At 50.4% G+C, this 25,288-nt stretch overlaps 1 protein-coding gene across 2 annotated transcripts; it reads left to right on the forward strand.

Annotated features, from left to right (window-relative positions):
- LOC138841738 (seizure 6-like protein 2) lies at nucleotides 1–24,558 on the forward strand. 2 transcript variants are annotated; one of them, XM_070042592.1, is made up of 18 exons: nucleotides 1–617; nucleotides 1,529–1,660; nucleotides 2,242–2,541; nucleotides 3,830–3,969; nucleotides 4,239–4,440; nucleotides 9,647–9,832; nucleotides 10,578–10,746; nucleotides 12,001–12,164; nucleotides 15,970–16,170; nucleotides 17,320–17,458; nucleotides 18,230–18,426; nucleotides 18,512–18,706; nucleotides 21,559–21,750; nucleotides 21,856–22,047; nucleotides 22,518–22,556; nucleotides 22,741–22,858; nucleotides 22,952–23,048; nucleotides 23,951–24,558. In XM_070042592.1, exons 1-18 carry the CDS (start codon nucleotides 539–541, stop codon nucleotides 23,978–23,980), a joined length of 2,772 nt encoding a protein of 923 aa, XP_069898693.1. In that variant the 5' UTR covers nucleotides 1–538; the 3' UTR covers nucleotides 23,981–24,558. The 2 variants fall into 2 exon arrangements, with proteins under 2 accessions (XP_069898693.1, XP_069898695.1); XM_070042594.1 differs by lacking the exon at nucleotides 22,518–22,556 and having other exon boundaries at nucleotides 2–617; nucleotides 23,951–24,557.
- Nucleotides 24,559–25,288: the final 730 nt, after the last annotated feature.

Consider the following 25,288-nt stretch of genomic DNA (forward strand, 5'->3'; position numbering starts at 1 on the left):
CGCCCGTCCCCAGGATCTGACGTGGGCTCGACACCTTTCTCAGCTTCTCCCTCCCGCAGCCCCAGTGCCCGAGCTTAGGCTCCCCGGGTTCCGCAACCCCTTCCCCTCCGCGACGAGCCGGGCTAGAGCTCAGCAGGGACCTTCCCGATCCTGAGACCCCACCCTAGGCCCCCCGGAAGCGATCTTCCCTCTCCCCGCTCCCCTGGCTTAGTAGCCAGCCAGCCTGATGGATCCAGGCACTCGAACCCGAGGGTAACCTTCGGCCCTCTCGGCCCCACCCCCTGCAGCCGGAGCCGCGCCCCCCTCTACCACAGATCCCGGAGCGGAAGACCGAGATTGAGCAAAGGGGGTGGACTCCGGGCAATCCCTAGCCCAATTCTGCGCCTCCATCCCGAGAGGGCAGAAACATTGCCTTCCTCTGCTGACCTCTAGCAGGAAAACAAAATTAAAGGGAAAGATAAAAGGACACGGAGGAGGAAAAAGTGACAGCTATATTATTCAGGAGAGGCACAGAGGAGAGAAATTGGGGTGAGTCGCCATGGGGACTCCCAAGACCCAGCACCCACCGCCTTCCCAGCTGCTGTTCCTAATTCTGCTGAGCTGTCCCTGGATTCAGGGTAAGGACATTGGAGGGGGGGGGTGGGCAGGCCCCTACGGGTCTTTCTCTGAGCATCCTGGGTCTTCTGAGCTTATGGGGGAGGGGAGGGTACAGTTGACTGGTAAGGGAGCAAAGCAGAGCTTTGGGGTTTGTGCCTAAAACCCCTCAACTCCCAATTTGAGAAGCTACAGTAATGAAAGAGGATAACTTTTAGCTGCGTGTTAGGGATGAAATCTGGGAAGGAGGGCTGGGGGAGTTGGGGGGAGGGTGTCTGCGGAGGCGGCAGAAGCACGCAGGGTACCTGGGTGGGAGATGGAGGTGCCGGGAGAGACGCCAGGCACTGCACACACAAATGTTCTTGGACATATGGACAAAGACAGATGAACAGAGGCGGGGCTAGAGACCAGATATTCAGTCCCCCACTCCACTCTGACCCCTAGCCAGACTCTAGCGAAGGGAGCAGACTGCAGAGAATGAGAGAGAGAGAGAGAGAGAGAGAGAGAGAGAGAGAGAGAGAGAGAGAGAGAGAGAGAGAGAGAGAGAGAGCGCACTACACTGCAGAGATAGAAACCCAGAGAGAAAGATGGGCACTGCGGAAGCAAGGACTACTGGAAGACATTGCTGGACCCTCTGCAGTGCCCCGGGGTTGGGGAGATGAACAGGAAGTCAGTGGCAGAGCTCCTGCCCCACCCTGCTGGTGCTGTCCAAGGTTTGTAAGAATTAAAGTGCTTGCTGGAGGCCCACAGAGCCCAGGCTTGGGGGTGTGAGAGGATGAGGGGCCTCTAGAGCCTCACTTCCGATCTTGGCTCTCAGCCCAGCTTGGGACCCTCAGGCCCAGCTGAGAAGGGGAGAAATACTCTGGAAAAGCTGTCTATAGAGAAGGAATGGATGTCAGGGGAGCGGAGAGGCTCACCGGAGTTCACCCTCTAGGTCTACCCCTGAAGGATGAGGAAACACTGCCAGAACCTGGAAGTGAGACTCCCACAGAGGCCTCTGAGGCCCTGGCTGAGCTGCTTCACGGGGCCCTGCTGAGGAAGGGCCCAGAGATGGCCTACTTGCCAGGTGAGGCTCCCAAAGTGTCAGGAGTGGCTTAGAGGGAGAGGGAGAGACACCGGCTCAGAGAAATGGGAAGATAGGCTGGAGGAGAGGAAAGAGACTGCAAACAGGAAGGCCAGTGAAATTCAGAGAGTGGCAAATGGAGACAGACTCAAATCTGAGAACAAACCATGAGAGAAACAGAGTCAGGATAGATTAAAAGACATAGAAAAGGCACCCAGAAAGATGGGTGGGAATGCAGAGAACTAGAGACTAAAATAGGGAAGACAGACCGAATGGAAATCAGAGAATTAAGAGAAATGGATTCAGAGAAAGCAAGACAGAAGAGAGAAAAAGGGATCGTGGCAGAGGGAGGGGGGAGCTAGATCTGTGTAAGGGATAGGAAGAAGTGGAAGGGGACTGTGTGGAGGGGATGATCTGGATGCAAAAGCTTGGAAGGAAGTGGGGAAAGGAGAGGTGGGGACTTGCACCTTGTGGGGAGGTCTCTGGGGATTGTGGGGAAACCCTCTATTTCTCTCTGTCTTGCTTCCCACCCCTATTGACCAATTTGCTGCACTGGTGCCCTGACTTCCCTTGTACTGTCCCAGGATCCGATCCAGACCCCACACTAGCCACTCCTCCAGCCGGCCAGACTCTTACAGCACCCTCCCTGCCACGAGCCACTGAGCCAGCCACAGGGCCTCTGACAACAGCTGTAACTCCTAAGGGGGTCAGGGGAGCAGGTCCCACGGCCCCTGAGCTGCTGACTCCACCCCCGGGAACTACAGCTCCACCCCTGCCTGGCCCTGCTTCCCCAGTCCCACCCCTGGGTCCTGAAGGTGGAGAAGAGGAGACCACTACCACCATCATCACCACGACAACCGTCACCACTACAGTCACCAGCCCAGGTGAGGTGATGGAAAGAAGAGGGTGCTGGGGGGAAGAGGCTGTCTAGAACATCTAGAAGGAGCCCTAACACCTGCGGGATGCTGGTGACTCAGGCCTGTAATCCCAGCTACTCAGGAGGCTGAGCTCTGAGGATCATGATTAGAAGCCAGCCCAGGCAGGAAAATCCATGAGACTCTTATCTCCAATTAACCACCAAAAAGCCAGAAGTGGAACTGTGGCTCAACATAGTAGAGTGCTAGCCTTGAGCAAAAAAGCTCAGGGACAATACCCTGCCCTCAGTTCAAGCCCTGGGACAGACCAAAAAAAAAAAAAAATTAGTAACACTTAATAGTAGTAATACTTAAGCTGGGTGCCAGTGGCTCAAGCTTGTAAATCCTAGCAGGAGGCTGAGATCTGAGAATTGGGGTTTGAAGCCAGCCTGGAGAAGAAAGTCCATGAGACTCATCTTCCAGTAACCTACTCAAAAAAAGCTGGTAGTGGTGCTGTGGTTCAAGTGGTAGAGAACCTTGAGGCAAAAAAAGCTCAAGGATGGTGCCTAGGTCCAGAGTTCAAGCCCCAGGACAGGAAAAAAGAAAAAAATAGCACACTGAATAATAATAAAGGCCAGCAGTTAAAGACACTGTTGAGTACCAAATGCCTTCGGTTGGGCTTTATCTTCATCACAATTGGGAAAGAGCATTCTCAGTACAAGGAGAGAAAACATTGGAATGAGATTGGTGGCAAGCCGCTGCCGTTGGCTCACGCCTGTAATCCTAGCTACTCAGGAGTCTGAGATCTGAAGATCATGGGTCAAAACCAGCCTGGGCAGAAAAGTCCATGAGACTTTTTTTTTTTTTTTTTTTTTTTGCCGGTCGTGAGGTCTGAACTCTGGGCCTGGGCGCTGTCCCTCAGCTCTTGAGCTCAAGGCTAGTGCTCTACTATGAGCCACAGCGCCACTTCCAGCTTTTTCTGCTTACGTGGTGCTGAGGAATCGAACCCAGGGCCTCATGCATGGGAGGCAAGCGCTCTACCACTGAGCACCTTCCCAGCATCCATAAGACTCTTATCTCCAATAAACCACTAAAAAACTGGAAGTGGCACTGTGGCTCAAGTGGTAGAGCACTCACCTTGAGCTGAAGAGCTGAGGGACAGGACCCAGGCCCAGAGTTCTAGCCCCACAACTGACAAAAAAAAAAAAAGATTGGTGGCAATGGGAGGGGGTGTACTGAGAGAATTCAGTTGAAGACCTCTGAAGTTGCTTGGATTAGGAGGACAAGCACACAATCCCAACCACTTGTATCTCTTTAGTTCTGTGTAATAACAACATCTCCGAGGGTGAAGGGTACGTGGAATCTCCAGATTTGGGAAGCACCAGCAGCCGCACCTTGGGACTCCTGGACTGTACTTACAGCATCCATGTCTACCCTGGCTATGGCATTGAAATCCAGGTAACCGAACCTAAAACATGTGGCCATGCAAAATTTCCAAGCCCTTTCCTTTGGGGACCAGGGGACCTGTTTTGTAACTCATATGAGCCTGTTTTCCAATTCTGAGGTTCTCAAGAACTCCCCTAGAGTTCTACCTCATGGGGTGATATCCTTGTGGTTTGGGGGCTGCTATAACAGAAAAAACAAGAACAAAAAAAGAAGGGCAGATAAGGCTGGGTTAGGAGCTGCCATCCTACTCACGGGCCTTGGTCTACATCTGCTTTCTCTAGGTGCAGACACTGAACCTATCTCAGGAGGAGGAGCTCCTGGTGCTGGCTGGTGGAGGGTCCCCAGGCTTGGCCCCCCGACTCCTGGCCAACTCTTCCATGCTAGGAGAAGGACAGGTCCTTCGAAGCCCAACCAACCGGCTGCTTCTGCACTTCCAGAGCCCACGGGTTCCCAGGGGTGGTGGCTTCAGGATCCACTATCAGGGTGAGGAGTCTGAAGTGTTGGTGGAAGGGCAGGGACCACATTGGGCACAGGGCACATTTTCAAGGGTCTTCTAAACATAGGGTACTGAGGGGGACTTCCTCTCGACTGGGACCCTGGAGACAAGATCCTCTGAAGAGGCTGTACACACTCATCGTAACAGACCTATGTCTAGATACCAACCAATGTCCACTGAGTGCTACTTCATAGCAGGGCCTGAGTTAGCTTTTGGGATGAGGATGCATGTGGGGCTGGGAAGGTGGCTCAGTGGTAGAGTGCTTACCTTGCATGCATGAGGCCCTGGGTTCAATTCCTCATTACCATATAACAGATAAAGCCAGAAGTGGCCCTGTGGCTCAAGTGGTAGAGCACTAGCCTTGAGCTGAAAAGCTGAGGGACAGTGCCCAGGCCCAGGATTCAGGCTCCAGGACTGGCAAAAAGAAAAAAAGAATGCATGTGCCTGGTATAAATCCTACTTGAAGGATCTCAGAATCTAGGTTGTACAAACTGTTAGGTTTAATTAGGTAGCCGATGAAGAGAACATTGCGTGGTATTCAGGCAGGAAAGAGCAGTGTATTTCTGAACTGCTGCCCTGCTGTGCATGCATGGTACGTGGCTGAAGGGGTGGGAGGCCACTTAGTCTGGGCTTCTCTAGGGAAGGGTCAGGGAGAAGGTGTGGCCAGGTGGCCACATCAGATGCAGATGTGACTTCAGACCCTCCCATGATCTGATGGGAGGTGTGATGGGGGCGGGGGAGGGGCGTTCCAGGATGTGACCTCAGAGAGGGGGCAGGTAACTACCTCCAGGTGTGCCAGTTACCTAGGTAACACAGGTACTGGGCGGAGACTTAAGGACGGGGAGGTGCCTGCTAGGCCTTCCCTTGTGGACCTTACACTGACAAGTAATTGAGATGGTTATAATTCAGTGAGATAAGGCCAATGATGGAAGGATCTTAGGCAGGGATAACAATGATCAAAAGGGACCTAAATTTCTTCGGAGGAATATGGAGACACCTTCTTGGGAGGTGATGAGTAAACTGAGACCTAAAGGATGAGTTAGGCTGGGGAAAACGTGGGAGGAAGCAAAAGGGGAAGGCAGCTGTCTAGCTGGATGGAAAAAAAACATATACCAAGACCCAGAGAGGAAAGAAAATGTGACCTTAGAGTAGATTAAGTCATTCAACATGCAACTATCCTACTGATTTGCTAAACCTTTTTTTTTTTTTTTTTGTTGGTCGTAGGGCTTGAACTCTGGGCCTGGGCGCTGTCCCTGTGCTCTTCAGTGCTCTACCACTTGAGCCACAGCGCCACTTCTAGTTTCCTAGTGGTTTATTGGCGATAAGAGTCTCATGACTTTCCTGCCTGGGCTGGCTTTGAACCGTGATACTCAGATCTCAGCTTCCTGAGTAGCTAGGATTTTAGGTCTGAGCCACTGGCACCCGTCTTGCTAAACTTTTCTATACCTCAGGGTCCCATTTTGAAACATGATCCCATTTGAAACCGAGGGTCTTACCAGGCACCAGTGGCTCCTGCCTATAATCCTAGCTACTCAAGAGCCTGAGGTCTGAGGGTTGAGGTTGGAAGGCAGTCAGGACTGACACATTTGTGAGACTCGTATCTCTAATTATCCATCGAAAGGCCAGAAGTGAAACTGGCTCAAGTGGCAAAGTGCCAGCCTTGAAGGAAAACAACTAAAGGACAGTATCCAGGTTCTCAACTCCAGCCCCAGTTCTGGCACAAAAAAGAAGGATTATAATACAAACTACATGGCATTGTCAGGAAGAGCAAATGAGTTGACGGTTCAAAACTGTCTATTACTTATTGAGAGCTCAAAAGTGTCAGTCATTACTATTACAGTCAAAACACAGATGGTGGAGGGGGGGTGGGGAGGTAAGCTCAGAGGCCAAGCCTCTGAGGTCCGGGGGAAATGACAGTGGGATTCAGATTGTAAAATCTCCTATCTCTCCCAGCAAAGAGTACAAGCTACTCTAATGTGCAGGCAAAATGGAGATATTTGAAATGCTTTGAGCAGGGAGATGACAATCCCAGATTTTTGACTTTGAAAGATCCTTCCGACCTTGGAGGATCAAATGAGAGGGGAATGTATCATTTATGATTGCATTCACAAGCAGCCACCCACAGTGCTAACTTGTATGTTCGGGAACCTTCCCATGGTGCATGTATATGTTACAGCACATGTGTGCACTAGGCAAAGAGCTCAGCAATGTCCCCAAGGCAGACACTGCTCTCTTCTCCAAGGTCCCCCCCTAGTTGTTTTGGAAACAGACAGGAAATGTAGGTTGGGCCAGTGTTTCTCACATCACTTCCTGGTTTTGCTTGGCTTCATGCACCCTGCCCCTTTTGTGAGCTTGGCTGACCCCTGACACCATGAGCATCTTATCCAGGACAAAGCCTGCATCCTTCCCCCTCTCCTTTCCAGCCTCTCCTGAGGCCTCGGCTGAAGCCCTGCCCCAGGGGTATATTGTGCAAGGTAGAAGCATCTATGTGTTAGAGAGACTGAGGGCATGCACTTGGTGGCACAGACCTGATTATTGGGGTCCCATATGCCTTGCAGGCCTGGAGGTGAAGGGCTGGACTTAAGATATTACCAAAAAAAAAAAAATGGCTTCCTGCTGGGTGCCAGTGACTCACACCTGTAATCCTACTCGGGAGGCTGAGAACTGAGGATCCCGATTCAAAGCCAGCCTGGGCAGTAAAGTCCATGAGACGCTTATCTCCAATTATGCAGCAAAAGGCTGAAATAGAGGTGTTACTCAAGTGGTAAAGGGTGAAAAAGTGAAGCAGGAGTGAGTGATGCTGAGTTCAAGCCCTAGTACACACACACACACACACACACACAAACACACACACACACACACACACACACACAAATAGGCTTTTATGGGCTCCTTTAAGCAATCACTTCTCCAGGGCATTAAAAATAGGACTCTTTAGACTAAGTAGAACATTTGGGAAGCAGGGCTCTTGCATAAGTTGGCCTTCATTACCTGCCTGTATTTTCCCTGCTTTACGGTTCCTGTAGATACTGTGCAGGCACCGTTGGGACCAAGACCTTGTTTAAATCCTTTCCAATCTACTCTAACTGCTGTCTCTAGTCCAGAATGGCCTCATTAGTTCCTCTGAGTGACCTAAAGCTCCATCACTCCTAAGCTAACTCCAGCAAACGTGGCTCTGTACAAAGCCAAGTGGTTTTGTGGAAGTGGCCCTGTGGCTCAAGTGGTGGAGTGTTAGCCTTGAGCTGAAAGAGCTGAGGGACAGCGCCCAGGGCTATAGTTCAAGCCCCACAACCAACAAAGCCTTTTTTTTTTTTGGGGGGGGGTTCGGTCATGAGGCTTGAACTCTGGACCTGGGCACTACCCCTCAGCTCTTCAGCTCAAGGCGAGTGCTCTACCGCTTGAGCACAGTGCTACTTCTGGTTTTCTGGTGGTTAATTAGAGATGAGTCTCACGGACTTTCTTGCCCAGGTTGGCTTTGAACCACGATCCTTGATCTCAGTCTTCTGAGTAGCTAGGATTACAGGCGTGAGCCACCAGCGCCCATCCTATACAAAGCCTTTTTACCAGCCACTCGTAGCAATTCTGGGACTGGCCATTGCCAGCTCTGTCTCTCAGTGGAAGGAAAAGACTCAGCCACCTGCAAAGTTACTGTCATGTCAGAAATCAACCTCCCAAGTCTCTGATACCCAATCATGGGTAACTGAAGCCGAGGGGTAGGTGGTTAACATCTGAACAGTTTCTATGTGCTGGATGATTTGCACATTTTTATTTAATGTTCAATCCTTGCTGATAGGACTTTTTCTTTTGCCAGTGATGACTAAGAGACTCCCTTGGTGTGAAGTCACTTGCTCAATTATTGGCTCTGCCTCATAGTAATGACAATTATGTCACTGAGTTCAGGTTAGTCAATTGATTTGTCTGAGGTCACATAGCCAACAAGTAGAAGGGTTTAGAATAACTTCCTCAGACACATCATTTGTAAAATAAAGACCAAAGTGGGTAAGTCACAGACTAGAGGAAATTACCTTTTTATGACAGTAAATTATAAGGAGCTCAAGATTTTATTCGTTTGTGTGTGTGTGTGTGTGTGTGTGTGTGTGTGTGTACCAGTACTGGGGCTTGAATTCAAGGCCTTGCATTCTTGCTTGGCTTTTTTGTTCAAGACTGGCACTCTGCCACTTGATTCACACCTCCACTTCTAGCTTTTCTCTGGTTAGTTAGAATTAAGAGTCTCACGGGCCGGGCGCTGGTGGCTCACGCCTGTAATCCTAGCTACTCAGGAGGCTGAGATCTGAGGATCGCGGTTCAAAGCCAGCCCGGGCAGGAGAGACCGTGAGACTCCTATCTCCAATAAACCACCAGAAAACCGGAAGTGGCGCTGTAGCTCAAGTGGTAGAGCGCTCGCCTTGAGCTGAAGAGCTGAGGGACAGCGCCCAGGCCCAGAGTTCAAGCCCCACGACCGACAAAAAAAAAAAAAAAAAAAAAAAGAGTCTCACGGATTTGTCTGCTTGGGTTGGTTTGGAACATTAATCCTAAGTAGCCAGGATTAAAGCCTGAACCATAGGTGGGAGCTTGCATTCTTTTGTTGTTGTTGTTGTTTTCATACTTACATCATACTTCTAACCCTTTGCTCTGGTTATTTTTGAGATAGAGTCTGGCTTTTTGACCAGACAAGTTTGGACAGGCATCCTCCTATTTATTCTTCCTGATAGAGTGGGATGACAGGCATGTACCATCAAGCCCAGAATTTTCTGTTGAGCTTATGGTTGAGAGGGTCTCTCAAACTTTGCCTGCACTGGCTTCTAATTGAACTCTTTTTATTTTCCAGTCGTGGGGCTTGAACTCAGGTCCTAAGCACAGTCCCTGAGCTTTTGTCCTTGAGGCTAGTGCTTGACCACTTTGAGCCATAGCTCCACTTCTAGTCTTCTGGTGGTTCATTGTAGGCAAGTCACAGGATTTCCTGCTTGGACTGGCTTTGAACTGTGATCCTCAAATCTCAGCCTCCCCAGTAGCTAGGATTACAGGCATGAGCCACTTGTGCCTGGCAGGAAATTTTATTCTTTAGTGTACTCTCCAGTTTAGCACCTTTTGGTTCTCTTACCTCAGGGATGGAAAGAAATAGAAAATAATAGGGACTGGTATGAGAATATCACATGGGACAAGTCCTTCTTCTCCCTGCTCTATCCAATCCAGCCTATCTCTTGAGCTGTGGCTTTCCTCCCCGGCCAACCCATGGGGATGTGAGCGTGACAGATCTGCACCCGGGTGGCACTGCCACATTCCACTGTGACTCAGGCTACCAGCTACAAGGAGAGGAGACTCTCATCTGCCTCAATGGTACCCGGCCAGCGTGGAACAGTGAACCTCCTAGCTGCGTGGGTAAGTTTCCTGACATTCCTCAGGAATCCCTTGTCTCAGTGGTTTTCATTCTGAAAGAGCTGTGTGTGTATGGTGTGTGTGTGTGTGTGTGTGTGTGTGTGTGTGTGTGTGTGTGTGTGTGTGTGGCGCACGCGCATGTGCTGGTACTGGGGCTTGAACTTGGCCTTGGCACTGTCCCTTAGCTTTTTTTGCTCAAGATTAACATTTTGCCCCTTGAGCCACACCTGTGGCATTTTGGTGGTTAACTGGAGATAAGAGTCTCACAGATTTTCCTGCCTGGACTGGCTTCAAACTGTGATCTTCTGATCTCAGCCTCCTGAGTAGCTATGATTACAGGGCCACCAGCAGCGAGGTTCCCATTGGAGCTTTTCACCCTGAGGGGCTCCAGCCTTGGACAGTCTTCATCTTCCAGTGATTTCCATCTGGGGATATCTTACTTGCTGGTTTTCATGTGAGAGTCACCATTCCTAATGTCTGTGTCTGATGGTTCGCCATCTTGAGTCTTCATCCGTGGCTGCTCCATCCTGTGACATCTTCATTATGGAAACGTACATCTGAAGATTTCCCATCTGAGAGGTTCAGTTATGGGACACCTCAGAAGTTCCCTTCTAAGCGAGTCTACTCTGGGGAATATTTATTTTCACAGATTCATCTATTCTGCAGAAGGGCCTGAGAGGAACTGAAGCTCAAGGACAATGACAACTCTCCTTGGGCTGACTCTAATCCCTTCCTCTTCTGTCCACAGCCTCCTGTGGTGGCATCATCCACAATGCTACGCTGGGCCGCATTGTGTCTCCTGAGCCTGGGGGAGCTGCAGGGCCCAACCTCACCTGCCGCTGGGTCATCGAAGCTGATGAAGGACGCCGGCTACACCTGCACTTCGAGAGGGTCTCGCTGGATGAGGACAATGACCGGTGAGTATCTGAGCCTTAGGTCATTGGGAAAACAGAGAGGCTGCGGTGGGATGGTGAGATCGTTTTGGGATGGACCCTTCTTTACTCCTGACCCTTTCTTAGGAAATGTAGCTGTGCAACCTTGGAGGGATCACTTAGCCTCTCTGTCTCCGCTCTCTTATCTATACAATGGAGACAATGGTACCTCTCTAGATGTATAATTAATAGCCACATTAATATATATATAAAGTAGAGTTGTGTGCGGGTGATTCATGTCTATAAGCCTAGCTACTCAGGAGGCTGAGATCTGAGGATCATGGTTTGAAGCCAGCCCAGGCAGGAAAGTTTATCCCCAATTAACTACCAAAAAGTTGGAAATGGCGCTGTGGCTCAAGTGGTAGAGTGCTAGCCTTGAGGACAAAAGCTCAGGAGCATTGCCAGGGCCCTGAGTTCAAGCCCTAGGACACACACACACACACACACACACACACACACACACACACAGATATAAAATACTGGGGCTGGGAAGGTGGCTCAGTGGTAGAGCGCTTGCCTTGCATGCATAAGGCCCTGGTTCGATTCCTCAGCAACACATAAGCAGAAAAAGCCGAAAGTGATGCTGTGGCTCGAGTGGTAGAGCACTAGTCTTGAGCTGAAGAGCTGAGAGACAGTGCCCAGGCCCAGAGTTCAGGCCCCACGACCAACAAAGGAAAAAAAAAAAGATATATAAAGTACATGGTGCTTACTTAGCATGATAAGCCATGTAAAAACATTTGCTATTGTCATCATCCCCATCCTTTGTGTGTGTGTGTGACAGTCTAGGCTGGTACTTTACCATTTGATCCACAGCTCCACTTGTGGCTTTTTGGTGGTTAATTGTAGATAAGAGTCTCACAAACTTTCCTGCCTGGGCTGGCTTTGAACTGTGATTCTCAGATCTCTGCCTCCTGAGTAGCTAGGATTACCAGCACCTGCTTTATCCTTATCCTTCTTTATATAACAACCTAGTATCCCAGCTCTATTATCACTTGCTGTGTGGATGTGAGCAAGTGACTTAATCTTCTCCTCATGCGGAAAATGATGGGTAATGACAATGTTTGACTCGAGAGTCCTTGTGAAAAATCAAACGAGGTAAAAGAGTTAAGGGCTTAGAAACACACACGGCATATGAGTAATGCTTGATAATAAAGCCATAAAGATAAGCTACTTGAACAGGTAACAGGCAACTGGCCTATGGAGTAATTACACTCCTGGCCATCCTACTGTCTCTCCCAGGCTGATGGTGCGCTCGGGAGGTAGTCCTCTGTCCCCTGTGATCTATGACTCTGATATGGATGATGTCCCAGAACGTGGTCTCATCAGTGACGCCCAGTCCCTCTACGTGGAGCTGCTGTCAGAGACACCTGCCAATCCCCTGCTGCTCAGCCTCCGATTTGAAGGTAACAGTTCTACTTCCCCGCCCCCCCACTCTCCCCTCTTCCTGACACCAGGCCTTGTCAGAAGCACAAACTTCCTCCCTGTTCATCTCCGGGGTGGATCCCTGCAATCTAACTTTCCTCCCCACCTCCTAACTAGAAGGATCCCTTCATAGAAGTATTCACCAAGGTAGGCTTATGTGTGTGTGTGCACGTGTGCGCATGCTCATGTGTACATGCACATGCATGTACATTAGAACAAGGAGCTTGAATTTAGGGCCTCAAGCTCTCAAGTACTCATTTGGCTTTTGTTTGTTCAACTGCTCTACCATTTGAGCCAAACCTCCATTTCCAGCTTTTTGCTGGTTCATTGGAGATAAGGATCGTGTGACTATCCTACTTGGGTTGGCTTTGATTCCTCAGCCTCCTGGAGTAGATGGGATTACTAGTAGTACCTGGTGGAGGTAGGCGTTTTGGATCAAGCTTCATGTTTGGCTGGATCTAGGTACAGAGTCTGAACAGGGGACCAGGCATCTAGCTCTTTCTGTTGTTGTTGTTGTTGTTGTTTTTCCTGTGTTTTAACTTCATTCAGGCAGGCTTTCCCTATGTGATGGACCTGGTTGCAGACTCACAGACCACTGACCTAGTAACTCCATCAGAGAAAGGAAAGCTGGTATCTTTCCTGAGAGCATTGGCAACAGTGCCACAAAAGGCTGTCATTGACCTGCTTAATTAAGGTGCTTGAGCCAATCACAGAGGCTAGAGGCTGGTGTGTGATGATTGGCAGATTTGCATCATATGGCCATCCCTGGTGGGCCCTACTGAACTGCACAGATTGGAGGGGAGTAGGCATATTTCCCAGAATGAAAACAGGCATACAGTTACCAGGAGGACCAAAGGGTGCTAGATGAGTGAAAGAAAGTAATCATGTGAGAAAACTCATTTAAACTTGGCTTTAAAGGATGGAGGGTAATTGAGAAACTTAAACTAGGAAGACTAAGCTAAGTGCTAATGACTCACACTGTAATCCTAGCTACTCAGGAAGCTGAGATCTGAGGATCATGGTTAGAAGCCAAACGGAGCACACCAATCTATGAGATTCTTCTCTTCAACAACAACAAAACAGGAAGTGAAGGTGTGTCTCTAGCAATAGAGCACTAACCTTGAGCAAAACATGCCCGGCAAGAGCTCGAGGTCCTGAGTTCAAGCCCCAGTACCAACACCAAAAACAACAACATGCCTGTAATCTTAGCTACTCAGGAGGCTGATATCTGAGGATCATGGTTCGAAGTCAGCCTGGCCAGGAAAGTCCATGAGACTCTTATCTCCAATTAACCACCAGAAAACTGGAAGTAGAGCTGTGACTCAAAGTGGTAGGGCTCTAGCCTTGAGCAGAAAAGCTCAGGGACAGTGCCCAAGCCTTGACTTCAAACCCCATGACTGGAGAGAGAGAGAGAGAGAGAGAGAGAGAGAGAGAGAGCGCTTCTCAGGTGAAAGGATCAGTGTGAACATGGCCAAGGAGACAGAGAAGTATCTGCTGTTGTGGCTGGAGCAAAGAGAAAAACAAAGAAGAAAGGGAAGTGATTACAGGTGAGAGGCGCTAGATTTTGGTCTGAATCAATTGGTGCTGGGCCCTCATGGGTGGGTAGGACTTTGGCATGATACCTTATTAGATTCAATGACATAAGTGAAATAGGCCAGTAGATCTGTAGAAATACAGTGAAAGATTGGTTCTGAGAGTGGAGAGTCCTGTGTTAGGAGACTGGTTTCCACAGATATGGACCACTGCTGCTCCATTAGCTCTAAGCTCCTCCTCTGTGTCAGAACCGGAAGTGTTCAGAGTTGGTAGTTTTATAGCTCATGTGTGATCAAGGAGCTAAAAACTAAGACGTTTTACAAATGTTCAGGGCTTTTTTTTTTTTTTTTTTGGTGGTGATTTTTTTTTTTTTTTTCTGCTGACTTAGTTCTGAGTAAAAACTGAGCAGCTTCTGCACTCGCTGCAATTTTGGGTTCTAGCAACATCGTGGCTCATCAGAACCCAACTGTTATTTTTGAGAAGAGAACACACCTACGCAAGGCAGCTCTCCAAAGGCATCCTTCCCCAGCCCCCCATCCTTGCCGTGTCTATAGCCAAGAGCCTGTGGCTGGGATTCAAACCATCTGGGCTGGAGACCTAGTTCTGCCATTGCCTGCTGGGTGACCCCCCCCCCCCCCCCAGCCAGAGGTTTTTTTTTTGGCTGCTGTTGTTTTTGTCTGTGTAGAATAGGGGTTGGAATGGGAGCTGTGTTTCCTAGGGGTTTCCCTCCTAAGGCCAGCCAGGTAGCAGAAATACATGAGAAGTATTGGGGTTTTGAGAAACTTTTTAATGTAAGTTAAACACAAAAGGCATACAGATTTTGTGGTGGTGGTGGTGGTTGTTTTGGTAGGTTGTGGGGCTTGAACTTAGGGCCTGGGTGCTGTCCCTGAGCTTTTTCTCAGGGTTAGTGTTCTACCACTTTGAGTCACAGTGCCACTTCCGGTTTTCTGGTTGTTAATTGGAAATAAGAGACTCATGGACTTTCCTACTCAGCCTGACTTCAAACTGCCATCTTCAGATATCAGCTTTCTGAGTACTAAGATTATAGTATAGGTGTGAACCACAGGTGCTAGGCTCAGGGCACTCAGTTTTGAATGTCCATGCATTGCTGTTGTTATTGGTGTGTGTGTGTGTGTGTGTGTGTGTGTGTGTGTGTGTGTGTGTGTGTGTGTGTGTGTGTGTGTGTGTGTGTGTGTGTGTGTGTGTGTGTGTGTGTGTGTGTGTGCTGGTCCTAGGGCTTGAACACAGGGATCCTGCTATCCAGGCTGGCTTTGAACAGCAATCCTTAGGTCTCAGCCTCCTGAGTAGCTATGATTATAGGAGTGAGCCATCAGCACTGAGTTTTTTGTTTTTGTTTTTTTTAATTCAGGGCCTGGCACTTACTTAATAAGCACTCTACTACTAGAACTATCCTCCCAGTACTTTTTTGTTGTTATTTTTAATTCATTTTATAGATTAAGTCTCATGATAACTTTGTTCCAATAGCCTTAACCCTGGATCCTCCTTTCTCTGCTTACAGGGGTTACAGTTAGGCTCACTATGCTATGCCCAAGTATAGTGGTATGATGGTTTATTCCTGTAATCTCAGTACTAGGGAAGATCTCCCATTAGAGGCTACTTTGGCTACACATATTAAGACCTTGTCTTGAAAAGTTAAAACTCAAATAGAATAGAAGAAAATAAGCATCTCGAGTTGGACACTGGTGGCTCACGCCTGTAATCCTAGCTACTCAGGAAGCTGAGATATGAGGATCATGGTTCAAAGCCAGCCCAGGCAGGAAAGTCCAAGAGACTTTTATCTCCAATGAGTCACCAGAAAATGGGAAGTGGCACTGTGACTCAAGTGGTAGAACACTAGCCTTGAGCTGAAATGCTGAGGGACAACGCCCAGGCCCAGAGTTCAAGCCCCATGTTTGACGAAAAAAAAAAAATCACCAAATAACCACCTTAATATATTCCTCAAGTTTGAGGTTTCTGAGTAAGGCCTGTCCTAATGCCTAATAGTTGTTTTTTTTTTTTTTTTTTTTAACTAGTCCTGAGGCTTGAACTCTTGGCCTGGGCACTCTCCCTGAGCTCTTTTGCTCAAGGTTAGCACTCTACCCTGTGAACTACAGCATCACTTCCAACTTTTTCTGTGTATGTGGTACTGAGGAATCAAACCCAGGGCTTCCTGTTTGCTAGGCAAGCACTCTACCACTAAGCCCCATTCCCAGCCCCACTAATGCCTAATTCTTATGACTGTCTTCTTCCTAGCCTTCGAGGAGGATCGCTGCTTTGCTCCTTTCCTGGCACATGGCAATGTCACTACCACTGACCCTGAGTACCGCCCAGGAGCACTGGCCACCTTCTCATGCCTCCCAGGCTATGCCCTGGAGCCCCCAGGTCCTCCCAATGCCATCGAGTGTGTGGATCCCACAGAACCCCACTGGAACGACACAGAGCCAGCCTGCAAAGGTGAGCCCCCTACATTCATTCCACAAAATCCTCAGCCTACAGCCTGCCACTCAGGAAGAGACCTGTGTATCCAAATCTAATAAACCCAAAGCTTGGGTAAATCCTTGCCCTTTAGAGACTGTTTTCTTAGCTGAATAATTGGTGGGGCTTGTTATTGAATTCAGAGGTCACAAAACCAAAATGTCTTCAAGAGCTAAATCATGGATTAGGTGGGTAAAATGGATGGTGGGTGGGGTTAATTAAGAAGAGGGCTGAGAGCCAACTGCAGATGGCTCATACATGTAGTCATAGCTACTCAGAAGACTGAGATTGGAGGATTCGAAATTGGAAAGAGCTGGGGCAAGAAAGTCTATGAGACTTTATCTTCAATTAACCACACAAAAAAGCTGGAAGTGGAGCTGTGTGACTCAAGAGTTAGAACTTCAGCCTTGAGTGAAAAAGCTAAGGGACAGTACCCAGCCTTGAGTTTAACCCCCAGTAGCAGCAAGCACACAAGAAGAAAGGAAGAGAGGGCTGGGAAGGTGGCTCAGTGGTAGAGCGCTTGCCTTGAGCTGAAGAGCTGAAGGACAGCGCCCAGGCCCAGAGTTCAGGCCCCACAACCGGACCCCCCCCAAAAAAAAGAAAGAAAGAGAGGGGGGAGGGAGGGAGGGAAGGAAAGAAAGGAAAGAAGGAAGAAAAAAGGAAAGAAAGAAAAAGAACAAGGCTTGAGGATGCAAAAAGAAAAAAAAAAAAGATTTTGTTGGACACAAGGAAGTCTAAATGTGGCAAGAAATAGGAGGATTATCACTACCAGAAAACATATAAGGTAGCCTAGTACCTCCTTTGGAAATAATGAAAATCATGATCAAGGCAGATTTTCTGCTATGTGGGTCTTTTTTTCTTTCTTTCTTTCTTTCTTTTTTTTTTTTTGCTTGAACTCAGGGCCCAGGCACTGTCCCTTAGCTTTTCCACTCAAGGTTAGTGTGCTACCACTTGAGCCACAGCTCCACTTCTGGTTTTCTAGTGTAGATAAGAGTCTCACAGATTTTTCTGCCTAGACTCACTTCAATCCACTATCCTCAGATCTCAGCCTCCTGAGTAGCTAGCATTACAGGCGTGAGTCACTTAGCTTCCACAGGGGTCTTGAAAATGACACCTCTTCTGCCCTAGCCATGTGTGGAGGGGAGCTGTCTGAGCCGGCTGGTGTGGTCCTCTCTCCTGACTGGCCCCAGAGCTACAGCCCCAGCCAGGACTGCATGTGGATCCTGCATGTCCAGGAAGAGAGGCGCATCTTGCTCCAAGTTGAAATGTATGTTTGGGTCCTGAAGAAGATGCAATGGGTGTGGTGTGTGAGTGCATCTGCATTCCAGGCAGAGTTGGGTAGATGTATGATCTTGTGAGAGAGGCCTCTAAGAGTTCAGGAGGGGAATGGGAGACCGACGTTCCATCACTTGTTAGCCAGGAAACCTAAACAAGTAAAAGAGTAACACAGCCCCTTCCTCAAAGGTATCCTGAGCAAGGGACTATGGCATTGCTGATTTCTGAGACTGGCCTGGGTGGGCTTTCCAGGGATTCCTGCTCCCACATATCTTCGCCCCAGCTGCCACCATCTAAGCTGGGGCGTGGGTGCAAGGAGACCCCCATCCCCCAGATGATTTGGTGTGAGGCTGTCCTGTGATTGGACAGAACCCGGAGTGGGCGTGGCCCCAAAGCAGATGAAACTCAAGAAAGGGCTCATGTTCCCTGGGGGAAGAACACGGTCTGTGACTGATTAAAGCTGGGTTTGGATGTTCCTAGAGCATGGAGGAGGAGATTGAGTGGACCCAGGATTGAGCAAGGTGGGGGACTGGGAAGCAGAAGAGAGGAGCAATGGGTGGAACAGGTGGAGCCTAGAAGGGTGGGGCTAGAATAGAAGAAAAATCCAGGGATTGGTCAAAACTGGGGCGGGGGCGGGGCCGTTCCGGAGGGAGGAGGATTGGGGGCGGGGCCGAGTGCTGGCTGGTGGGGGGAAATGAGCAGAGTTGGGGTGGGAGGGGCCGGCATCAGCCCCGCCCACACTCACCCTGGGGTCTCCCCGCAGCTTGAACGTGCGGGAAGGGGACATGCTGACCCTGTTCGACGGGGACGGTCTCAGTGCCCGAGTCCTGGCCCAGCTGCGGGGACCTCAGCCGCGCCGCCGCCTCCTCTCTTCCGGGCCGGACCTCACGCTGCAGTTCCAGGCCCCGCCCGGGCCCCCCAATCCAGGCCTAGGCCAGGGCTTCGTATTGCACTTCAAAGGTACCAGAGAAGGGCCCCCCCCCCGAGTTGCCAGGGCGCCCAAGGCCAAGGGCAGCTTCCGATCTGTCCCCTGTGTCCCCTGCAGAGGTCCCGAGGAACGACACGTGCCCCGAGCTGCCGCCCCCCGAGTGGGGCTGGAGGACGGCGTCCCACGGGGACCTGATCCGGGGCACCGTGCTCACTTACCAGTGCGAGCCGGGCTACGAGCTGCTGGGCTCAGACATCCTCACCTGCCAGTGGGACCTCTCCTGGAGCGCCGCGCCTCCCGCCTGCCAAAAAAGTGAGCCAGGCCCCACCTTGTCTGGGTCTGCACGCCCCGTCCCCTGGGGGGGGTTCCATCCCATGGGGCCTGCCTCCCTCCCTTCCTTGCCTGTCCCTGTGGTCCCTGGTCAGTTCTGCGTTCCAGCCCTTTGCTCTGGATCCTGCCTGGCTCTTCTTCAGGCCCTGCCCTTATGCCCTTTGGGTTTGTTTCCCTCTGGTCCTACCCTCACCCTGTCCTTTCTGGATCCCTGCTCTCATCTCTGGGGTCCACCCTTGTTTTCTATGGTTTAGGGTCTGGTCAATGTTTCTCTGAGTCCCATCTCTTGGTTTCATGGCCCTACGTCTCCTGTTCTCGCCTCTGCTGAGTCTTGAGCCCCACCACTCCCAGTGTTTTGTTTTTGTTGTGGTGGGGTTTTTTTTGGGGGGGGGAGGGGACTCCACTGGGCTTAGCATCACTGATTCTTCATTCTGCTCTAAGTCCACCCAAACTCTTCAGTCCACAATCCTTGACCTTGTTAGAAATCACTTTGCTAGGGCCATAGCTTGTCAGAGGACTTGGCTTTTTATTTATTTTTGTGCCAGAACTAGGGCTCAAACTTAGGGCCTAGATACTGTCCCTTAGCTTCTTGGCTCAAAGCTGGCACTCTACCACATGAGCCACACCACCACTTCCAGCTTTTTGATGGTTAATTGGAGCTGGGAGTCTCTCAGACTTCCTTGTCTGGGCTGGCTTTGAACTGTGATCCTTAGATCTCAGCCTTCTGAGTAGCTAGGATTACAGGTGTGAGCCACTGGCACCCTGCTTGGCTAATTTTCATGAGGTCACTGAAGGCCAGTTCTAGAGACCAGGTTTCAGGCCCCTCCTTGCCCTAATGAAACACACAACTGGGAGAGGGGCAGATACATAAACCATCAATGGGTGACTTCTGTCAAGGTACTTAACATCTCTGGGCCTTGACTCCCTCATGGGTGAAGTGGAAATAGGGAGATTGTGAGGCGCAAACTGAGCTTTTCACGCAGCACCTGGTGATGCCTGGTCCAGGAATAAACTGAATCAGGAGCCACTAAGTACATGGCTGTGCTGCTGGAAGAGCAGTTGTGTGGACATTTCCTGGAGTTGGGAGGAGTTGGGGTACCTCTTGTAGAAGAGCAGAACCGGGTGGGGGGTAGCAGCTCATCACTTCTTCTGATTTGGGGGGGAGCCTGTTACAGGATGTGTGTGGTTGTAGATCTTCTGCATGGCCCTTGGGACTGGTGGCAGTGGACCATCTCACAATGGGGAGAAGTTTCAGGTAGCCAGTTTTGTGCTGGACAAGAGAAAGATTGTGTATAGTTGACACAGCTCCCTGTCCCTGGAAGTCTTCACAGAACAAATAGACTGAGCCTGATGTGAGCTGAGACTTGGGTCTTTACCTCTCTGTTCAGTGTTCTTGGCTAGGACCCAGGGCAGGTTCTAGCTCTGCTGCTCTCTGGCTGAGGCAGAAGAACTCAGAGCAAGGGAAAAGCCAGAGGCCTTGATCTCTTGACATAGCAGGGCTAAATATACCTCTCAAACTTTAAACAGGGTGCCAGGCCCAGGTCTATCTACATAAGTGGCTATGATTATAATCATCCACAAGAGCATCGTAAGCTCACATGCCTACTACCTATGTGAACAGAGTGTCTGGGGCATGGCAGGAATGTAGAGTACAGGAGAGCTGACCTTCTATTTATTTATTTTATTTATTTGGTTGGTTTTTGCCAGTCCTGGGGCTTGAACTCAACGCCTGGGCACTGTCTCTGAGCTTCTTTTGCTCAAAGTTAGCATGCTACCACTTGAGTCACAGTGCCGCTTCCAGCTTTTTCTATGTATGTGGTACTGAGGAATGGAACCCAGGGCTTTATGCATGCTAGACAAGCACTCTACAACTAACCCACATTCCCAGCTCCTGGCTTTCTCTAAAGAGGGCAGCCAGGCACTGGTGGCTCATGCCTATAACCCTAACTACTCAGGAGGCCAAAATCTGAGGATTGTGATTCAAAGTCAGCTTGAGCAAGAAAGCCTGTGAGACTCTTATCTCCAATTAACAGCAAAAATCCAAAAGTGGAGGTTTGGTTCAAGTGGTAGAGCATCAGCCTTGTGTTAAAAAGCTAAGGAAGAGCCTGGAGTTTGTGGCTCATTCTTGTCATCCTAGCTACTCAAGAGGCTGAGATCTGAGGATCATGGTTCAAAGCCAACCCCAGGCAGGAAAGTCCATGAGACTCTTTTCTCCAATTAACTTCCAAAGAAAGCCAGACGTGGAGCTGTGGCTCAAGTGATAGAGTGCTAGGCTTGAGCACAAAAGCTCGAGGAGAGCACCCATGCCCTGAGTTCAAGCCCCAGGACTGGCTTGCACACAGGCCTGTACACACACACACACACACACACACACACACACACACACACACACACACACACACACACACACACACACACACACACACACACACACACACACACACACACACACACACACACACACACACACACACACACACACACACACCCCAGCAGCTGTGATCCCATAGGCCTGCTATACTGGCCTGACATTTCTGGAATCTGGCTTGGTATACTCTAGTGTAACAATGAAAATACTTTGAATTTTATCCCGGGACAAGAAGCTGGGGGTTGCCTAACCCACCCTGTTTCCCAGAAACAACCTAAAACACAAACCACATTGAATTGAAAGATTGAATTTTTCCATTCTTGTCTGCTTCCTTTTGAGGAGTTGGCAGGAAGGAGTTGTGAGAGGAGTTGGCCCCAAATTCAGAGCGCTCCCTAAATCCTAAGTGTCTAGGAGATCTTTAAGCGCCTCGTTCCCCTCCCCCAACCTTTTTCTTCTTCCCCCTCAGTCGTGACTTGTGCTGACCCTGGTGAGATCACCAATGGCCACCGCACCACCTCGGATGCCGGCTTCCCCGTGGGCTCTCATGTCCAGTACCGCTGTCTGCCAGGATACAGCCTGGAGGGCGCAGCTGTGCTCACCTGCTACAGCCGGGACACAGGCACACCCAAGTGGAGCGACCGGGTCCCCAAATGCGCCTGTGAGTCTAGGGGAATATCTCACCTCAGGAATGGGAGGGGCTGGGGGAGGAGCCTATGGGCTCCCGGGACTGCACCTGCTCATCTGATTGGCCCCCTTCCTGCAGTGAAGTACGAGCCATGCCTGAACCCCGGCGTCCCTGAGAATGGCTACCAGACACTGTACAAGCATCACTACCAGGCGGGCGAGTCTCTTCGCTTCTTCTGCTATGAGGGCTTTGAGCTTATCGGCGAGGTCACCATCACCTGTGTGCCCGGCCACCCCTCACAGTGGACCAGCCAGCCCCCGCTCTGCAAAGGTGCCCAAGAAGGACAGGGCAGGAGGGTCCAGCGAGTGGACAGGGCTGGGAAAGCTGGGTAGAAAATTGGAGACCAATGGGTGACCCTGTGGGGCTTCCTGTGCTATGGATTCTCTTCCTCCAAGGCATATCTAGAGATACCCTCTACTACATCATGTAGGAGAGGGGGCCTTGGTTTGGAAGCCCCCTTGTCTTCTCTGGAGAGGCCTCAGTTTCCCTATTTGACAAATCCTAATGAGCTGATTGGCTCAGACTGTCCAGGAACTGAACCCTTAGGGATGTAGAGGAAGAAGGAGATGGCCCTGCCCTATCTGTCCTTGGTCCTCACCAAGAGGAGGTTTAGTTTAGGTTGAGCAAAGTGCAGAGAGAACCAGACTATCCAGCCCAGCCCCACCGGGCTCCGGCCCTCTCCCCGGCCTCCTTCCCTCCCTGGCTCAGACCCCGTCCCCCTCCCCCTCCTCTCCCTGCAGTGGCCTATGAGGAGCTCCTGGACAACCGAAAACTGGAAGGTCAGTGAGGCCACAGGTGGAGACCAGGCCTGGCCAGGTCGGGAGGGCAAAGTAGAGGCCGGGGGCAGTGAGGCCAGGCCCCAGAGGGGCGAGGCCTAGGGTTCAGGGCCCAGGGTAGGAGGCTGGGAGAGCCTAGTACTGGGCCAGCCTTGGCTCATTGGTCTCTTCTCCTCCTCCTCCCCAGTGACGCAGACCACAGACCCATCACGGCAACTGGAAGGTGGAAACCTCGCCCTGGCCATCCTGCTGCCCCTCAGCTTAGTTATTATTCTTGGCAGTGGTGTTTATGTATATTACACCAAGTAAGTACCCCACTGGGGGAACTGCCCACCAGGGGCAAATACCATGTCTCCTGGCTTACCTGCTGAGAAGATTCTGTCTCCTCTCTTCTGCAGATTACAAGGCAAATCCCTTTTTGGCTTCTCTGGCTCCCACTCCTACAGTCCCATCACTGTGGAGTCTGACTTCAGTAATCCACTGTATGAAGCTGGGGTGAGCCCCTCCCTGCCTCCCACAGTACCACAGTTACCCCAGACTCTTCAAAACATGTCATTGCAAAGTCAGCTGCCCATGAAGGCCATAGCAGTGGGTTCACTTAGCTATGTGGGAACAATGAGGGGAGGCATGGCAAATTAGATGTGTCCCGTCTAAGGACACAGCTGCCACAGTGGATGCTTAAGCTCAATTTTGAGATTTTTCTAGTTCAATCCAGAAATCCAAGTATCAAATATGTCATTCGGACTCTGTGTGTGTGTGTGTGTGTGTGTGTGTGTGTGTGTGTGTGTATGTGCGCCTGGACACTGTCCCTTAGCGCTTTCTCTCAAGGCTGGTGCTCCGCCACTTGAGCCACAGCTCCATTTTTGAAGCCACTTTTTGGAGGTGAATTGGAGATTAGAGTCTCACAGACTTTCCTGCCTAGGCTGGCTTTGTCGATCTTCAGATCTCAGCCTCCTAAGTGTCTAGGATCATAAGCATAAGTTACCAAAGCCTGGCCCATTTTTTATTCTATCTGATGACCTAAACATAGCCATTGGCCAGATTCAGCCCTCTTCACCAAAGTTACTTTATTTTATTTATTATTTTTGTTTTTGGTTGGTCATGGGGCCTGAACTCTGGGCCTGGGCGCTGTCCCTCAGCTCTTCAGCTGAAGGCTAGCACTCTACCACTTGAGCCACAGCATCACTTCCAGCTTTTTCTGCTTATATGATACTGAGGAATTGAACCCAGGGCCTCATGCATGGGAGGCAAGCACTCTACCACTGAGCCGCCTTCCCAGTCCCCCAAAGTTACTTTAATATAGGGTCTTTCCCTCCTTATGGAAGCCTCCCTTCCCATTTGCTGCCTTCACTACCTCCACTTTACTCCAGCAACTGACTTGATCTCTCTGTCTCCAGGATACGCGGGAATATGAAGTTTCCATATGAACCCCAAGACGAAGGCTGCAGGACCCAGAATACCCCTCCCCTCCTCATCCAAGGCAGTGGGGGAGCACAGGACCTGGTGGCCGGCTCCTGACTCCCCTCCCCCCTGCTGTGTAAATAGTCTCCCTATCCCAATGAGGGGGCTTCATGGCCCTGAAGAGCCTACAGTAAACAAACCAGCATCCTGCCGCCCAAGGCTGCCTCTTCTCCATTGCCAAACAAGGGGCCTGGCACCCCTCACCCCCCTGCCCAATGGCTTATGGACCCTGGGAGGGAAACTCAGCCCCCTTACCACCTTTGGGGTCCCTGAAGCCCAGGGCCCCTGTCTCTCAACTTCCCCCCCGAGACCCCAACAGCTCTACTGTCCCCCTCAGTTGTGAGGGCCCCTCTCCTCCTTAATGCCTGATTGGTGGGCCGGAAGACAAATGAGGGGAGAGAGCCTGGCCAGGGCTACCCTCTTCCTCCCCTCCTCCCCCTCCCCCCGCAGTCTCCCCACGATCTTTCCACCTTTGTTTGCTTCTGGATTTTTGTTTTTGAGCAATAAACAGAAAATCATCACTTGTAACTGGGGTGCTGTGGTAAACCCCTCTGGAAAGAGACTTTAGGGAAGGGTGGAAAGATGGAAATCCAAAACAGAGCACTAGACAAAAGCATTGTTCTGGCCTGGGTCAGAAAGCCTGGCCTGAGCTTGGCACTGGTGGCTTACGACTATAATGATAGCTACTCAGGAGGCTAGATCTGAGGATCATGATTCAAAGCCAGCCAGGGTAGGAAAGTCTGTTTGTTTGTTTTTTGGGTCCAGTCGTGGGGCCTGAACTCTGAGCCTGGGCGCTGTCCCTCAGTTCTTCAGCTCAAGGCTAGCGCTCTACCACTTGAGCAGCCACAGCGCCACTTCCGGCTTTTTTCTTTTTGCTTATGTGGTGCTGAGGAATCGAACCCAGGGCCTCAGGCATGCAAGGCAAGCGCTCTACCACTGAGCCACCTTCCCAGCCCCAGGGTAGGAAAGTCTGTGAGACTCATCTCCAATTGCCCACCAAAAAGCTGGAAGCGGAGCTATGGCTCAAGCAGTAGAGAGCCAGCCTTGATCAAAAAAAGCTCAGGGAAAGCAACCAGACACTGAGTTCAAGCCCAGGACACACTCTCTCTCTCTCTCTCTCTCTCTCTCTCTCTCTCTCTCACACACACACACACACACACACAGTCACAGTCACACTCCAGCTTGAGGCTCAGGCTCTGTGGAGGATTGTCTAGAACTACTTGCCACTCATAAGCCACACCTTGACATTGCCAGGCTGATTGTCAGGAGGTAGA

Source organism: Dipodomys merriami, unplaced genomic scaffold (genome assembly GCF_024711535.1).
Source record: "Dipodomys merriami isolate MVZ:Mamm:240054 unplaced genomic scaffold, mDipMer1.0.p SCAF_328, whole genome shotgun sequence".
In the NCBI taxonomy this organism is placed as follows: Eukaryota; Metazoa; Chordata; class Mammalia; order Rodentia; family Heteromyidae; genus Dipodomys; species Dipodomys merriami.

What these genes read in the sequence shown, in the direction of transcription:
- LOC138841738 (XM_070042592.1), top strand. Translation starts at nt 539, where the DNA reads ATGGGGACTCCCAAGACCCAGCACCCACCGCCTTCCCAGCTGCTGTTC. An exon ending in CCGGGTCCCCAAATGCGCCT is followed by an intron (nt 21,751 to 21,855) that starts GTGAGTCTAGGG and finishes CCCTTCCTGCAG; the next exon opens with TGAAGTACGAGCCATGCCTG. An exon ending in GGACAACCGAAAACTGGAAG is followed by an intron (nt 22,557 to 22,740) that starts GTCAGTGAGGCC and finishes CCTCCTCCCCAG; the next exon opens with TGACGCAGACCACAGACCCA.